At 37.1% G+C, this 19,005-nt stretch overlaps 2 protein-coding genes across 2 annotated transcripts in view; one reads left to right on the top strand and one right to left on the bottom strand.

Moving 5' to 3' along the window:
• The window catches only part of CR1 (complement C3b/C4b receptor 1 (Knops blood group)), a 100,903-nt gene that overhangs the window by 2,746 nt on the left and 79,152 nt on the right, over positions 1–19,005 (top strand). The window contains exons 2-3 of the mRNA XM_067032761.1: positions 15,276–15,455; positions 16,070–16,169. Of these exons, the coding sequence (XP_066888862.1) occupies positions 15,276–15,455; positions 16,070–16,169 (280 nt within the window). The remainder of the gene's footprint in view (positions 1–15,275; positions 15,456–16,069; positions 16,170–19,005) is intronic.
• C1H9orf40 (chromosome 1 C9orf40 homolog) lies at positions 14,408–15,180 on the bottom strand (the record flags this gene model as incomplete). The annotated part of the gene is given in 3 exon segments (XM_067020343.1): positions 14,408–14,833; positions 14,835–14,880; positions 14,883–15,180. Coding segments are annotated over 3 exon segments (573 nt in total), but the record flags the coding sequence as incomplete, so codon positions are not given.

The following is a 19,005-nucleotide window of genomic DNA, read 5'->3' as shown; positions in this document are numbered from 1 at the left end:
AACAATATAATTATGTTATATTCTGTAATATAACATACTGTTTTATATACATAAATTCTTATATTTATATTACAAAGCATTATGCTATATTTATGCTGTTATATAATATAGCATGTATGATTACATTGTATATTGCAAACATATAATTATATATAATAGCTTTATTAAGTTATATAATATATATTATAATGTAATATCTAATATTAACTTCTTAAAGTTTGTATAGATTATATATAATATTAATATATATAATACATAATGTGCATATTAAATATTATATATTATTTTATACCAAACTATACCAAAGTATGTATTATATTATGCCATATAGAAAATCTAATGTATATTATACATTATAACAAAGTATGTAGTACATATTATATATTATATAATACACCAAATATATAACATTTAATACATATCATAAAATATATAAATATATTTAAATATTTAAATATAAAATATATAAAACATTTTAAAGTGCATGCTCTTTTTTTCTCTAACTTAAAGAGTTACTTAAGCAAAACATTTTCAGGTCCCTTCAATAAAGAAGAGAATATGCAGCATGGGGAGCAGAGCATACTCCAGGTTGTCAGCTCATGTTTGAACAGACATGGAAGAAATAAAGGGTAGTTTGTACTTATAGTATAGAATAAATCAACCTGCCTTGAGTAGAAGTTTTGAGTCAGGTGTATTTCAAAGTGGACTGTGTCATCCAAGACAAAAATCACAATGAGATGACACTATACACTCACCAGAATGGCTAAAATTTAAAAAACTGACCATGCCAAGGATTGGCTATAAGGTGAAGTAACTATAATTATCATACATTGCTCATTGGTAAAATGATACAACCACTTTGGAAACAGTTTTGGCAGTTTCTTAAAAAGTTAAACACACATGTATCTAAGCATTTCACTCCTAGGTATTTACTCAAGAGAAATGAAAGCATATGTCCTCATAAAGACTTGTTCATGAATTTTTATAGCAGCTTTATTTGTAACAGCCAACAACTGGAATCAATACAAAAGTCCTTCAACAGCTGAAAGGGTAAACTAAATTAAGGTGTAGTTTTGCAGCTGAATGTTATTCAGCAAACAAAACAAAACAAAACCACGCAAATTTTTATATGCAACACATGGATTATTCTCAAAATAATTATGTTATGTGAAAGCTAGACAAAAATAAAAAGTACAAACTGAATGATTCAGTTTATATGAAATTCTAGAAGTCAGATCAATCTGTGTAAGAGGAAGCAGGTTGGAGGCTGCCTAGAGAAGGAGATAGAGAGATGGATGGATTACAAAGAAACATTAGGAAACCGTAGGGAGTGTGATGGAAATGTTTGTTGTCTTGATTATGGTGATCATTTCATGGTGCATACATATGTCAAGAGTCATCAAATTGTACACTTACTGTATTTAATATATCTTAATAAAGCTATACAAAACGTTTTTTTGTAAACTCTTATAGATCTTGAGTTTACAGAGTTCATGTTAATATAGTTATCATAGGAACCAACCATAATTTGAGGGATTGGCAATGAAGGAGGAAAAAGAAACTAGATCAAGCTTTCTCAGGTGAAGTTTCATATATTCCTTTTTATTTGGGATATTATCCAAATTTGAATTTTTAATTATTCCATATCCTATACCCAGAACTCAGGTAAGAATTTTAGGTAATTAAAGGAAAGTAATGCCATTCCAAGAACTGTCCATTCCATTTGCTTTTTTGTTTTAGATCTCTGTCTTCTCCTTGTGAGCTTTGCTGTGACAGTCAGCCTCTCCTAGTAAAACTTTTGGCACCAGAAGGTCCATTTGGAATCTCTTCCCTTGTCCAGCATCAGTGGAGGAGATGAATATCAAAATTACACTCATCCCACATATAAACTAAAGAAAAGGTGAAGGTATAACATTTGAAATCACAGAGTTGTTTTTTTACTTGGTAGCTTTTTCCTGATTGTCACGGTGGTTCTCAAAGTGCTGTTATCTGTCAAAATCACCTGTGAAGCTTTTTTAAAAGATAGTTTTGTGGGCTGTAACCCACAACCACTGAATTAGAGCTTTTAGGGACATAGCCCAGACTCCTGATTTTTTTAAGTTTGGTAGGTCATTCATCATTCATCTATTCATTGCAACAAATATGCACAGACTGCTTATAATTGAGTGCTAGGCACCTGGACTAGGTATTAGTTTAGAGGAGCAAAACTCATGGGGTTTCTTGCCTTCATATTATGCATGTCTAATACCTATTGAGAGAAATAGATATTCTTAAAAGCACATAAATATAAAAAGCAAACTTATAGTAAGTGATATAAAAGGAAAAGTAAAGGGTCCAATTAGAAATTATTATGGGGGTGGACAGAGGCAAGTAGGCCAGATTCAAAATCCCTGGGAAGGTCAGGGAAGGCTTCACAAAGGAAGCAGCATTTTAGCAGAGACCTGGAAGAAGAGTGGAAGTCAGAATAAAGATAAAAGTAATCACATAGAGGGACGATCACAGAAAGAAGAAAGAACATATGTCTTAAAGAAGGGGGAGAATGGGTTGTGGCAGGGAGGGACTACAGCTCAGTCAGAGGAGACAGTGGTACAAGATGAGGAAAGAATCATAGGCAAGGGCACTCATGCTTAATAATTGCTGGTTTAATAAAGAGAATGTGTAGTGATAGATATAAGACTGTCTAATATTAGGAAAAAATAAGTAAGAAATATGAGCTTTCTTGGATCATCATCCTTTGCTTAAGTAGGGTACACAGATTAAGTCCCCTAATTCTGATTAAAGCCATTAAACAGGAAAGAAGCAACTTAGCAACTCTGCAGGCCTAATGGCTAGTTGGATCCAGTTTCTTCAGGAATTCTCATGTCTGCCAGTGGTCTGGTGGGAACCATGATAGAACTCATGGGTTGCAGAGATTAAATCCCAGCCTGAATCTGGGACACATTCATTCAGGAGAACTTCTGAGATCACTGGTCACTGAGGTCCTTCAGGGCTTTTCCAACTAGACAAGTTTATTCTAAACTAGCTCTGTACATCTAGGTAGAAAATAAGCTCTTGGAAGCAAAGTGAACATGGCCACTTTTGCAGAATATTTGAATCTACTGGTTAGCATCTACCTATCTCTATGGATGATAACTACTATAATGACAATTTATTAAGTGCTTTCTATGTATAAGATGCTACTAAATGCTTTGCATCTTTGACCCTCTCAGTGAAAGTACTAGGTAAATATTATTATCACTTTTATGAAGGTGAAATTGAGGCTCAGAGAAATTCAAGCAGCTCATCTAAGACCCCACAGCTAGTAAGTAGAAGACATTGGATTCAAGGCCAGGTCTCTACAAATTCAAACTTTTTAACACCATGTGCCATTATCTTTTGTGTTAGTTCCTTATTGCTGCTATAACAAATTACCACAAACTCAGTGGCTTAAAACAACAGAAATTTATTCTCTTAAAGTTCTGGAGGTCAAAATCTACAATGGGTCCATAGGGTTGTGTTCTTTCTGGATGCTCAAGTGGAGTATAGGTTTCCTTGCTCTTTCTACCTTCCAGAGGCAGCATACATCCTTTGGCTCATGGCCCCCTTTCTCTACTTTCAAAGTCATCAGTGCACCATTTTCAAATCTTCTTCGCTCTCCTTTGATCATTTGCTTCTTTCCTATAAAGACCTTTGTGATTAAATTTAGGGTCCATCCAAATAATCCAGGATGATCTTCCCACTTCAAGGTTTTTAACCAAATCACATCTGCAAAGCACTGTTGCCATCTTATGTAACATTCACAGTTTCCAGGGATTAGGGCATGGATGTTTTGGGAGCTCATTATCTAGCTTACCACATGTTTCCACACAGATTTTCAAAATTTTAGCTGAGCCTGCTGAGGGAATCCATTGCCATTAGGGTCCAGGTTAGCAGCAAATGGTTACAGCCCAGCAAACAGCCTGCAGTGTGTACACTGATTATGACTAGTGTTAGTTTAAAATGTATGTAGAATTTAAGTACATGATAATGATAGAACAAAAGACAGAAGGGAATTAAATGGAGTTAGCATTTTCTATGGTTCTTGAATTGTTGGGGAAGTTATCATTGTTAATTACGTGTTACTATGTTAAGGATGCACATTATCTTTAAAGGAACAATAAAAGTAGATTATTATGTTCATAATAATCTAATAAAAGGAAATAAGTAAAATAGTAAGTATAATTGATAATCAATAAGAAGGCAAAATAGAAGAGAATAAAGCACATAGAAAACATAGGATAAATAAAAAACAAATAGTAAGAAGATTGATTGAATCCCAAAGACATCAACAATTTTATTAATTATAAACAGACAATTCCACTTTAAATACAAAGATTGTCATACTACTTCATTTCCCAAACTGTGGGTTGAAGTGCCCCGGGGGCCTTCATAAATTCACAGGAGACCTAAGGAATATTTTAAATTTTCAGTGGAAACACAGCAATATTTGATATCTCTCACGTATTCTGCAAACTGCTAGCTCAGAGTTGCTCCCAGTTACATTAGGTTGCAGAAAGCTCCACTTGGTGACATCAAATCTTTGCAAAGCTGGGTTTTCAGCAGTGACTGTGATAAAGAAAAAGTACCAAATGAAAATTAATGGTATAGGAAATTAGGTGGCAGTTTACAATCTGATTCCAAGGTTTGAGAAGTTGAGCAGTGTCTAACAGTCTATCATTAAGAATTATGGTGGGCACAAGACTTATTAAGCTGTTTGGGTCCAGTTATTTAATAAATAAAACTGTTAAAGTATTTCTTTTTTGGCTAGGAATGATGTGAAAAAATTACTAAGACCCCAAGAGCGCTGTGAACTAAGTTTGGGAACATCTATCATAATTAATTAAAAATAAAAACAACAGGGAATTCCCTGGTGGTCCAGTGGTTAGCACTCCGTGCTTTCACTGCCAGGGCCCAGGTTCAATCCCTGGTCAGGGAACTAAGATCCTGCAAGCTGTGCTGTGCAGCCTAAATAAATAAATATATAAATAAAAGTAAAAATAAAAACTATGTGTTCCATACAAAACAAATTAATATACATGTTCAGAGACAGAATGAATGAATATAAAAAGATGGAAAACACATTATGCAAAAATGAACCAAAAGAAAGCTTATTTGACAAATGTGGCATTATGACAATCTTTGTCTTTAAATGATCATTGTGTGTTTATATTTAAAATAGTTATAGATATATTGAGAATTAAATCTACGAATTTGTTTCTTAATTGCCTATAAGTAAAGTGGACAAAATAGAATTTGAGGCAAGATTCATTACTAGAGATAAAGAGAGATATCTTCTAACAATAAAAGAGTCTATCTACTACAAAATATAATTTTAAAATATATAAAGGTACATTACTGTACCTAAATAAAAATGTTAAAAATATGTATATATTAATATATAAAAGTTTAAAAATGGACAGAGTTAGAAATAAGACAAATGTACAATAGCTGGAACATTATATGGTAGAATAAGCATACCCCCAACAAATCAATAAGTATGTAGAAGATTTAAACAAATATTAACATATTGTGCCTCACAGATATACCCAGGGCACTGCACCCTCTACCACAGACACATATTTTTTACAAATACATACAAATACAGTTATCTCAGTTGATCATACGCTGAGCCATAAAACAAAATCAATCAATCTCAAAACTTGATAATAAATATACAGCTAAAAACATTCCTCAAATGGTTGTGAATTCTGCAAAACATTTCTAAGTAAACCATGGGTCATTGAAGAAACTACAATGGTCATTATCAAATATTTGAAATTGAACAAAAAGAAAATATGGCACATTAAAACTTGTGGAATGCAGCTAAATCTATGCTTAGAATAAAAATAATAGTCTGAAGCTTTTTTTTAGACTATGAAAAGCTGAAAATAAAAAAATTCTAAGTAATTATCTCAAGAAATTCATTTTTTAAAAAAGAACACCAAATAAAGTCAAGAAAATTTTAGTAAAAATAAAATGAAGATAAACATAAATCAACAAAGCCAAAATTTGGTTCTTTGAAGACTAAAAAAAGTGACCAGTTAATTGATTGGTTTCAATCTATCCTCCATTATTTGAATTAATTAGTAGGGAGTGTGGGGAGGAACAAGAGATTTAAAAAAAACAGAAAAAAGAGGTTTTTAAAACTAAAGTAAAATGGTATTTTCCAGCAGATATTTATTCTTGATTATATATTGATTGACTCTAAATGGTATTTTTATTACTTTAACTTAAAACTGTGAGGTCTTAAGGGGTAGTAGCTGAGTCTAATATTTTAAATATGCATTTAAAAGTATGCTTTCATAGTTGTTGACCTTTGTCTACAAATCATGTGCTGAAATTTCTTTGTGCTGACTTGGCAACAGACTTCCAACATAGGTTACTGCTACATCTATGAAACATATTGGAGAAAAAAAGAGAAAGTAGCATAGAAATTTCTCCACTATCTTTTTTTTTTAACTCAAACACAAATTGTTTACTTTATTTTTTAACAATAAAACAGTAATAATGACACAATAATTTAGTTGTAACAAAGCATTCCACAGAGCAAAATAAAAGCAAAGCTAATTAGGGAAGCAGAGCTTCAGCTCAAGTTACTTATCTCCTTTAAACAGGAAAAACTATCATTAGTCTAGAGGTTCTCCAACAGGTCTGCTCATTTGAGGAATGGGAGGAAGGAGAACTGGTGCTTAAAAGAAATTGCTACACCCAAAGTCCACCTCAGAACAATTACAAGAGAATCTCTCAGGAGTGGGGCCTATTCAAAACTTTTTGAAGTGTTGTCAGTGTTTACAACTACAAGTCTAAAGTAATAAGCATTAAACACCATACCCTCAAAACAATCCAAAACCAAGGAATTTTTTTAAAAAAGAAAAGAAAAAAATATAAATTTCTTTCCTCTTATCCTGGGAAAAGGGGGAAAGAAGAACCTACTCATTTCTCCTTGTTTTTTATCCATTTTTGATTGCCCAAAGTCAAGTTTAACAAGTGTTAAATATTGGAACTTATCCAAATATCCTACCCAATTAAAATTTTCACTACTTTACATTTAGAAAGCTCTTTTACAACAATACAAGGGGGAAGGAGCTTCAAGATGGCAGAAGAGTAAGACATGGAGAGACCTTACCTGCCACAAATACATCAGAAATACATCTACATGTGGAACAACTCCTAGAGAACACCTACTGAACGCTGGCAGAAGACCTCAGACCTCCCAAAAGGGTCTCAGTGCTCCGACCGGGTGTCAGGGCAGTGCCTTTGAAGTGGGAGAGCCAAGCTCAGGACATTGGTCCACCAGATACCTCCCAGCTCCATGTAATATCAAACAGTGAAAAACTCCCAGAGATCTCCATCTCAACACCAACACCCAACTCCACTAAACGACCAGCAAGCTACAGTGCTGGACACCCTATGCCAAACAACTAGCAATACAGGAACACAACCCCACCCATTAGCAGAGAGGCTGCCTAAAATCATACTAAGTTCACAGACACCCCAAAACACACACCAGACGTGTACCTGCCCACCAGAAAGACAAGATCCAGCCTCATCCACCAGAACACAGGCACTAGTTCCCTCCACCAGGATGCCTACACAACCCACTGAACCAACCTTAGCCACTGGGGACAGACACCAAAAACAAGGGGAATTATGAACCTACAGCCTGCAAAAAGGAGACCCCAAACACAGTAAGTTAAGCAAAATAAGAAGACAGAGAAACACACAGCAGATGAAGGAGCAAGGCAAAAACCCACCAGACCTAACAAATGAAGAGGAAATAGGCAGTCTACCTGAAAAAGAATTCAGAGTAATGATAGTAAAGATGATCCAAAATCTTGGAAATAGAATGGAGAAAATACAAGAAACGTTTAAAGGACCTAGAAGAACTAAGGAGCAAACAAACAGAGATGAACCACACAATAAATGAAATTAAAAATTCTCTAGAAGGAATCAGTAGCAGAATAACTGAGGCAGAAAAATGGATAAGTGACCTGGAAGATAAAAGAGTGGAAATAACTACTGCAGAGCAAAATAAAGAAAAAAGAAAATGTCATGAGAAGACTAGGGGTAGGATGGGAATAAAACAAAGATCTACTAGAGCATGGACTTGAGGATATGGGGAGGGTGAAGGGTAAGCTGTGATGAAGTGAGAGAGTGGCATGGACATATATACACTACCAAACGTAGGGCGGATAGATAGTAGGAAGCAGCCGCATGGCACAGGGAGATCAGTTAGGTGTTTTGTGACCACCTAGAGGGGTGGGGTAGGGAGGGTAGGAGGGAGGGAGAAGCAAGAGGGAAGAGACATGGGAACATATGTATATGTATAACTGACTCACTTTGTTGTAAAGCAGAAACTAACACACCACTGTAAAGCAATTATACTCCAATAAAGATGTTAAGGGCTTCCCTGGTGGTGCAGTGGTTGAGAGTCCCCCTGCTGATGCAGGGGACACGGGTTCGTGCCCCGGTCCGGGAAGATCCCACATGCCACGGAGTGGCTAGGCCCGTGAGCCATGGCCACTGAGCCTGCACATCCGGAGCCTGTGCTCCACAATGGGAGAGGCCACAATAGTGAGTGGCCTGCATATTGAAAAAAAAAAAAAAAAAAAAAAAAAAAGATGTTAAAAAAAAATTCTCAGCCCTCCTCCAGAGCTACAAAAAAAAAAAAAAAAAGAAGAAAAAAGAATGAAAAAAATTGAGGACAGTCTCAGAGACTTCTGGGACAATATTAACCACACCAACATTCAAATTATAGGGGTCCCAGAAGAAGAAGAGAAAAAGAAAGGAACTGAGAAAATATTTGAAGAGATTAGAGTTGAAAACTTCCCTAATATGGGAAAGAAAATTGTTAATCAGGTCCAGGAAGCACAGAGAGTCCCATACAGGATAAATCCAAGGAGAAACACACCAAGACACATATTAATCAAACTATCAAATATTAAATACAAAGAAAAAATATTAAAAGCAGCAAGGGAAAAACAACAAGTAACATACAAGGGAATCCCATAAGGTTAACAGCTGATCTTTCAGCAGAAACTCTGCAAGCCAGAAGGGAGTGGCAGGACATATTTAAAGTGATGAAAGGGAAAAACCTACAACCAACATTACTCTACCCAGCAAGGATCTCATTCAAATTAAATGAGAAGAGAAATTAAAACATTTACAGAGAAACAAAAGCTAAGACAATTCAGCACCACCAAACCAGCTTTACAGCAAATGCTAAAGGAACTTCTCTAGGCAGGAAACACAAGAGAAGGAAAAGACCTACAATAACAAACCCAAAACAATTAAGAAAATGGTAATAGGAACATACATATCAATAATTACCTTAAATGTAAAAGGATTAAATGCTCCAACCAAAAGACATACACTGGATGGATACAAAAACAAGACCCGTATGTATGCTGTCTACAAGAGACCCACTTCAGACCTAGGGACACATATAGACTGAAAGTGGGGGGATGGAAAAAGATATTCCATGCAAATGGAAATCAAAAGAAAGCTGGAGTAGCAATTCTCATAACAGACAAAATAGACTTTAAAATAAAGACTATTACAAGGGACAAACAAGGACACTATATAATGATCAAAGGATCAATCCAAGAAGACAATATAACAATTGTAAATATTTATGCACCCAACACAGGAGCACCTCAATAAATAAGGCAAATGCTAACAGACATAAAAGGAGAAATCGACAGTAACACAATCCTAGTAGGGGACTTTAACACCCCACTTTCACCAATGGGCAGATCATCCAAAACGAAAATAAATAAGGAAACACAAGCTTTAAATGATACATTAAGCAAGATGGACTTAATTGATATTTATAGGACATTCCATCCGAAAACAACAGAATACACTTTCTTCTCAAGTACTCATGGAACATTCTCCAGGATAGATCAAATCATGGGTTGCCAATCAAACCTTGATAAATTTAAGAAAATTGAAATCATATCAAGTATATTACCCAACAACAATGCTATGAGACTAGATATCAATTACAGGAAAAAATCTGTAAAAAACACTAACATATGGAGTCTAAACAATACACTACTTACTAACCAAGAGATCACTGAAGAAATCAAAGAGGAAATCAAAAAATACCTAGAAACAAAAGACAATGAAAACACGATGACCCCAAACCTATAGGATTCCACAAAAGTAGTTCTAAGAGGGAAGTTTATAGCAATACAATCCTACCTTAAGAAACAAGAAACTTCTCAAATAAACAACCTAACCTTACAGCTAAAGCAATTGGAGAAAGAAGAACAAGAAAACCCCGAAGTTAGCAGAAGGAAAGAAATCATAAAGATCAGATCAGAAATAAATGAAAAAGAAATGAAGGAAACAATAGCAAAGATCAATAAAACTAAAAGCTGGTTCTTTGAGAAGATAAACAAAATTGATAAACCATTAACCAGACTCATCAAGAACAAAAGGGAGAAGACTCAATTCAATAGAATTAGAACTGAAAAAGGAGAAGTAACGAGACACAGCAGAAATACAAAGGATCATGAGAGACTACTACAAGCAACTATATGCCAATAAAATGGACAACCTGGAAGAAATGGACAAATTCTTAGAAAAGCACAACTTTCCAAGACTGAACAAGGAAGAAATAGAAAATATAAACAGACAAATCACAAGCACTGAAATTGAAACTGTGATTAAAAATCTTCCAACAAACAAAAGCACAGGACCAGATGGCTTCACGGGTGAATTCTATCAAACATTTAGAGGAGAGCTAACACCTATCCTTCCCAAACTCTTCCAAAAGATAGCAGAGGGAGGAACAATCCCAAACTCATTCTACGAGGCCACCATCACCCTGATACCAAAACCAGTCAAAGATGTCACAAAGAAAGAAAACTACAGGCCAATATCACTGATGAACACAGATGCAAAAATCCTCAACAAAATATTAGCAAACAGAATCCAACAGCACATTAAAAGGATCATACACCATGATCAAGTGGGGTTTATCCCAGGAATGCAAGGATATTTCAATATTCACAATCAATCAATGTGATACACCATACTAACAAATTGAAAAATAAAAACCATATGGTCATCTCAATAGATGCAGAAAAAGCTTTCAACAAAATTCAACACCCATTTCTGATAAAAACCCTCCAGAAAGTAGGCACAGGGGGAACTTACCTCAACATAATAAAGGCCATATAGGACAAACCCACAGCCAACATTGTTCTCAATGGTGAAAAACTGTAACTATTTCCACTAAGATCAGGAAAAAGACAAGGTTGTCCACTATCACCATTATTATTCAACATAGTTTTGGAAGTTCTAGCCACAGAAATCAGAGAAGAAAAAGAAATAAAAGAATCCAAATCAGAAAAGAAGTAAAGCTGTCACTGTTTGCAGATGACATGATACTATACATAGAGAATCCTAAAGATGCTACCAGAAAACTACTACAGCTAATCAATGAATTTGGTAAAGTAGCAGTATACAAAATTAATGCACAGAAATCTCTTGCATTCCTATACATTAATGATGAAAAATCTGAAAGTGAAATTAAGAAAACACTCCCATTTACCATTGCAACAAAAAGAATAAAATATCTAGGAATAAACCTACCTAAGGAGACAAAAGACCTGTATGCAGAAAACTATAAGACACTGATAAAAGTAATTAAAGATGATACCAACAGATGGACAGATAGACCATGTTCTTGGATTGGAAGAATCAACATTGTGAAAATGACTGTATTGCCCAAAGCAATCTACAGATTCAATGTAATCCCTATCAAACTCCCAATGGCATTTTTCACAGAACTAGAACAAGAAATTTCACAATTTGTATGGAAACACAAAAGACCCCAAATAGCCAAAGCAATCTTGAGAATGAAAAACGGAGCTAGAGGAATCAGGCTCCCTGACTTCAGACTATACTACAAAGCTACAGTAATCAAGACAGTATGGTATTGGCACAAAAACAGAAATATAGATCAATAGAACAGTATAGAAAGCCCAGGGATAAGGCCATGCACATATGGTCACCTTATCTTTGATAAAGGAGGCAAGACTATACAATGGAGAAAAGACAGCCTCTTCAATAAGTGGTGCTGGGAAAACTGGACAGCTACATGTAAAAGAATGAAATTAGAACACTCCCTAACACCATATGCAAAAATAAACTCAAAATGGATTAAAGACCATAATGTAAGGCTAGACACTATAAAACTCTTAGAGAAAAACATAGGCAGAGCACTCTATGACATAAATCACAGCAAGAGCCTTTTGATCCACCTCCTAGAGAACTGGAAATAAAAAGAAAAATAAACAAATGGGACCTAATGAAACTTAAAAGCTTTTACACAGCAAAGGAAACCATGAACAAGATGAAAAGACAACCCTCAGAATGGGAGAAAATATTTGTAAATGAAGCAACTGACAAAAGGTTAATCTCCAAAATTTATAAGCAGCTCATGCAACTCAATACCAAAAAAAACAAACAACCCAATCCAAAAATGGGCAGAAGACCTAAATAGACATTTCTCCAAAGAAGATATACAGATTGTCAACAAAGACATGAAAGAATGCTCAACATCATTAATCATTAGAAAAATGCAAATCAAAACTACAATGAGATATCATCTCACACCAGTCAGAATTGCCATCATCAAGAAATCTACAAACAATAAATGCTGGAGAGAGTGTGGAGAAAAGGGACAACTCTTGCACTGTTGGTGGGAATGTAAATTGATACAGCCACTATGGAGAACAGTATGGAGGTTCCTGAAAAAACTAAAAACAGAACTACCATATGACCCAGCAATCCCACAACTGGGCATATACCCTGAGAAAACCATAATTCAAAAAGAGTCATGTACCACAATGCTGATTGAAGCTCTATTTACAATAGCCAGGACATGGAAGCAACCTAAGTGCCCATGTACAGATGAATGCGTAAAGAAGATGTGGCACATATATACAATGGAATATTACTCAGCCATAAAAAGAAACGAAATTGAGTTATTTGTAGTGAGGTGGATGGACCTATAGTCTGTCATACAGAGTTAAGTAAGTCAGAAAGAGAAAAACAAATACTGTATGCTAACACATATATATGGAATCTAAAAAAGAAAAAAAATGGTCATGAAGAACCTAGGGGCAAGATGGGAATAAAGAAACAGACCTACTAGAGAATGGACTTGAGGACACGGGGAGGGGGAAGGGTAAGCTGGGACAAAGTGAGAGAGTGGCATGGACATATATACACTACCAAATGTAAAATAGATAGCTAGTAGGAAGCAGCTGCACAGCACAGGGAGATTAGCTCGGTGCTTTGTGACCACCTAGAGGGGTGGGATAGGGAGGGTGGGAGTCATGCAGACATAAGAGGGAAGAGATACAGGGATATATGTATATGTATAGCTGATTTATTTTCTTATAAAGCAGTAGCTAACACGCCATCGTAAAGCAATTATACTCCAATAAAAATGTTAAAAAATTTTAAAAATTAAATTAAATTTAATTTAAAAAATAAAATAAAATGGATCATGGATAAGTACCTACTGTATAGCACAGAGAACTCTACTTAATACTCTGTAATGACCTATATGGGCAAATAATCTAGAAAAGAGTGGATATATGTATATGTATAACTGATTCACTTTGCTGTACACCAGAAACTAACACAACAATGTAAATCAACTATACCAATAACAATTTAAAATAAATTTTAAATAAATAAATAAGTAAACTAAGGGGAAAAAAACCCCAATACCGGGCGGAGTTCCCTGGTGCCGCAGTGGTTAAGAATCCCCCTGCCAATGCAGGGGACACGGGTTCAAGCCCTGGTCTGGGAAGATCTCACATGCCGCAGAGCAACTGAGCCCGTGCTCCACAACTACTGAGCCTGCGCTCTAGAGCCCGTGAGCCACAACTACTGAGCCCATGTGTCACAACTACTGAAGCCATTGCGCCTAGAGCCTGTGCTCCGCAACAAGAGAAGCCACCACAGTGAGAAGCCATGCATCGCAAAGAACAGTAGTCCCCGCTCACCGCAACTAGAGAAAACCTGCGTGCAGCCAAAATAAATAAATAAAACAAAACAAAAACAATACCAGGTTTCAGAAAGAATCCTCCACATTTTAAGTTTGCATAGATGTTTTAAGTCAGCTATTTGTTCAACGAAGAAGAGTCGATGAAATGTATTAGAAAGCATTTTATTAAGTTATTATAAAACAATATTCATTTCATGTAGTACAAATTAACAAGAGGAATATCTGAATGTTTCCCATCTATTTCTAAAACTGTCAGAATTCCTTTGTGTAAGATTGATATCTTCAAATTTAGAACTTAAACATACATTTTTCTTAAGAATGCATACATAAAATACTTCTCCTGTAATTGCACTATATCCTTGACAAATCCCTATTGGGAGGTACAGTAGTGACTGCAGACATTTATCTTTAAAACAACTTTTCCTCATTTTTCAGGTTTGGGAATGATATCACATCAAGTACGGAAAATAACTTTTTTCCTTAAGAAGACATAAATTCACTTAGAGATGTCTCCTCAAATTCAGAAAAACCCATTTCTTCAGCTCCTTCTGTCAGGGCTCCATATTAATCTCAACCACTTCATTCTTGCCCAGAAGTGTTTTTGTCGGGTTGTCTACACTTATATCTTCAATGTCTGCCAGATCAATAGGTGGTAAAGGATTCCTCCAGCACTGGAAGCTGTTATACTGCCAAAATTCTTCATTGCGCTGGCGCGGCGCAGAGCCCCAGTCTCCCCGCAGGGACTCTGCGCGCCCCGCCCCGTCGTCGCCACCGCCCCTCCCCCGGCTCGCGGGGCCGCATGGGAGGCTGCAGTAGCGGCGGCTCGCGGTCTCCAGGCCGGTGCCCTTACGCTCCGCGCCGTCTGGGGCGCCAGTGTACCCGCCGTCGCGGCGCTTGCTGGACGAAACCGAAGGCTCAGTCATAGCCCCCGCGTCGATTTTACGCTTTAGGGGCAGCTCCGGTACGCCGAGGCGCTGCCCGGTATGCGAGAACCCCGGCGGCAGGATCCACATTCGTGGCCGAGCTGGCTCCTCAGAAAAGTCGCGGAGCAGGAGCCTCTTCCAGGGCACGTGGAACCTCAGGGACTCGGCAGCACGCTGCTTGCCCGTGGGCCCCGAAGGCTCGGGCGGAGCCCTCCGGGAGCGGGAGGCCGAGCTCCCATAGCTGTGGGAGCGTAGGGCCTCTCCACTAACTTTGACGTCCCTGTGGTCTTGCTGTCCAGGTCAATGCCAATCCCCGGTGCACCTTACATTCGCCATGCCTACAGAACTGATTGAGAAAGATGAGTTTCCTGTTGGGACATCTTTGAAGTATAAATGCCGCCTTGGTTACTACAGAAGAGTGTTCTCTATCACCTGCCTGCAAAACTCTGTCTGGTCAAGCCCTGAAAACAACTGTAGGCGTAAGTAACTCTAGACTGAGGACTCCTCTGTGTCAATAATCTTTAATATCTGATCAGTCGTTCAAATTTTGAAACAAAGACACGTGTCTTGGTAACTTTGCCTAAGGTATAAAAAGATGTGAGAGTTATTCTTGTAGGTCATATCTTCCTACTGCTTTGAGTTCCTAGCACCTTCATTACAAGTTCATTTCATGAGAAATGACCATCACAAGGCATGACTGAGGGAAAATCTCCATTCACTAGGGGTGTCCCATTTTTACAACTGAAACTAAGTAATGAATGACTCAGGAAAGGAAAGAAAAGTGTAGGTGGGGAGAGAATCCCAAACTTCAAGACTTTTGATGTACACTGGTTGAATTACAGAGTAAGCATTTTAGTAATAAGCAAAGTTTACATCTTTTTAAGAGGCAAAAAATATGGGGATGAGATCTGGAAGGGAGGTCTTTTTGAATGTGGTGCTTAGTAGGTGGCTGATCCTGAGGCAGTCTTGTAAATTTCCTCAAGGTGGCAAATCTATGGAACTACAAGAGCTATGGCCAGTTTGGGACCTTATGTATTAACAGACGTTCAGAGTATTCTACACCCAATCCCCACATTCTGCTTCTTTCCCACAGGTAAATCATGTGGATCCCTTCCAGAGCTCATAAATGGCAAAATGGACTTCAACAAAGACACCCAGTTTGGATCAACTGTTAATTATTTTTGTAATGAAGGGTGAGTTGGCCGCTTTGTTTGGGATGACAGTTCTAGAATTGTAGCACTAGTCTCTAAACAGTAGTCTCAGAAAGGAAAGTCAAACTACCTGTCCATTTAAAACATAGGAGTAAGATTTCTAAGTAGAAGTTGTGCCTTGAATCCAGGCATTTAAATACCCTTGCAATGACTAAACAAATATTTGAAAAAAATAGGAAAAAACCTGTATCCATGCTAGAAATTGGAGGGATGAGGGTAGTGTTTGCATACCAAATTAATGCACCTAAAGCCAAGTGAAGCATTTACTAGATGAGAAGGACCAGCATTCTAAAGAAGTAAGTGGAACAAACACGCATATATTCTTAGCTCAAAGCAATAAAAGCTAGAAATGTTGGACTCAGGAAAAAGTAGGAAAGAGTTGTTTATTTGGGTTGATGGAGTAGATGTGGTGGATGGGCAAATCTTAATTGTTATAGCACCTCTCCAGAAGTGTACACAATACAGGAATCTTGCTGTGGACATACTCTTGGCTTATCTGTAGGGGAGACAACCAATTTAGGAAAGAAATAGGGACACCTTATATCTTAACTTTTGTTCTGTTTTTATTACTTATTATTACCTACAATACATGCAAAATAACATAAGTGAAACATTAAAATAGTAATAATAAAATGAATTTCAATGCATATGCCACCCACCTTAAAAACCATCACTAGTACCTTTGACACTGACTATGTGCTTTTCCCAATTTCCATTCCTTCACCTCCAAAACTTCTCCAGAAGTAACCACCATCCTGAATTTTGTTTATCCCTTGCATTTCTTTTCCATTTTCTCCCATACATAGTCCTAATCATTATATTTTTAGTTATACATATTTTGAACTTTATATAAATAACATGATTTTATATGAACATCTTTGCAAATTGATTTTGATTTAATAGTTTGTTTCTGACATTCATTCATGTTGTGGTTAATTCATTTTCATTTTGGATAGTGTTCTCTTGTCTGGATACAGAAGAATTTATGTCTTTTTTTGTTGTTTTTAAGTATTTGGATTATTTCTAGTTTGTTTTGCTTTGTTTTATTTTGGCTATTATAAGCATCCCTGATATAAAGATACTCATACATGTCTCCTAGTACACATGGGCAAAAGTTTCTCTAGGACAGTGGTTTTCAAACTTATTTTACCATGATCAACAACTAAGAAATGTATTTCTACAGCACACACACATAAACAGATACACATGTATACCACATCACATACACATTTATATAAATTAAAATTGTCACACAAATATTTAACATTATACTGGAAATTCTAACCAGGAAATTAGTCAAGAAAAAGAAATAAAAGGCATCCAGATTGGAAAGGAGAATTAAAATAATCTGTTTGGAATTAAAACAGTCTCTATTTGGAGGCCAGATCAAGACAGTGGAGTAGAAAAATCCTCGCCTTCTCCCACAGACATATGAAAACTACAACTACATATAGAATAACTATCTCTGAAAGTGACCTGAAGACTAGCAGAACAGATTTTCTACAACTAAGGATATAAAGAAAAGGCCACATTGAGATGAAGAGGAGGGGAAGAGATGTGGTCTAGTCAGAACACCCCCCCCCCACCAATGCAGTGACCCACAAGCCAGAAGAAAATCACAACCATGGGGGTCCCCCCTGAGGAGTGAGGGGTCCAAGACCCACAATGGGCTCCCCAGCCTGGGGCACCTGCACCAGGAAGACAAACCACCATAGTGTCTGGCTTTGAAAACCAGCAAGCTTATGTTTCAGGGGAGCCAGAGGGCAGTGGGAGACTGCTCTTGAAGGGCTCACTTGCTCTGAGTCCCAGCACAGGCAGAGCAGAAACTTTAAAAATGCCTTGGCTTTATGAGGAGGAGAGTTATTGATTAATTCTGGGGCAGGTACCAGGGTATGGAAGTGCTGGTAGGTGCCATTTTTTTTTCTCTCCTTACACCTAGCTGGCCCAGTGCTGGTAGGTGCCTTTCTGTCACTCTCCATCAACACAGATAACACTGTGTGCCCCACCCCAACATTCCCCTAAGTACCTGCCCAACCCAACCCACCTGCCTCAACCAGTCCCTCTAAAGAACCTCCCACCCCATCCTGTCTGGTACATGGTTCTGCCCAGGACCAGTGCTCCTCCAAAGTGGCTCACATAATGGGGACCTAGCCCTTCCCATTAGCGATCCCACAGAAGTTGCAACCAGGCCTCACAGACAGCTGGGCTGGGGATCAGCCCTGCCTACCAGTGTGTCTGTAGAAGTCATGGCCTAAACACAACAGGAGGATGCAGGCAGCCAATGCAGGGGATAGCCTTGAGCACCTGGCTCGGGTGACCAGGGGGGATTATGCCACTGGGCTCTACATAACACTATCTACAGAAAGCCACTCTTTTAAGGTTTGGCGATGTAGCTGATGTACCTAATGTATAAAAACAAACACTGAGAGTTAGGCAAAATAGGAGACAAAGGAATACCTTACAAGTGAAAGAACAAGATAAAACCCCAGAAAAAGAAATATACAAAATGGAGATAAGAAATTTACAAGATAAAGAGTTCAAAGTAATAGTCATAAAGATGCTCATCAAACTCAGGAGAAGAATGGATGAACAAAGTGAGAACCTCAACAAAGAGATAGAAAATACAAACAAGAACCAATCAGAACTGAAGAATACAATAACTGAAATGAAAAATACATTAAAGGGAATCAATTACAGAATAGAGGGTGCAGAAGAACAGATCAGTGATCTGGAAGACAGAGTAGTGGAAATCACCCAATTGTAACAGCAAAAAGAAAAAAAAGGAATTAAAAAATGAAGATAGGGCTTCCCTGGTGGC

The sequence above is a fragment of the Kogia breviceps genome, chromosome 1, assembly GCF_026419965.1.
Source record: "Kogia breviceps isolate mKogBre1 chromosome 1, mKogBre1 haplotype 1, whole genome shotgun sequence".
Lineage (NCBI taxonomy): Eukaryota > Metazoa > Chordata > Mammalia > Artiodactyla > Physeteridae > Kogia > Kogia breviceps.
Note: the sequence above shows the minus strand (reverse complement) of the source record. Positions and strands in the feature narration are given on the sequence as shown.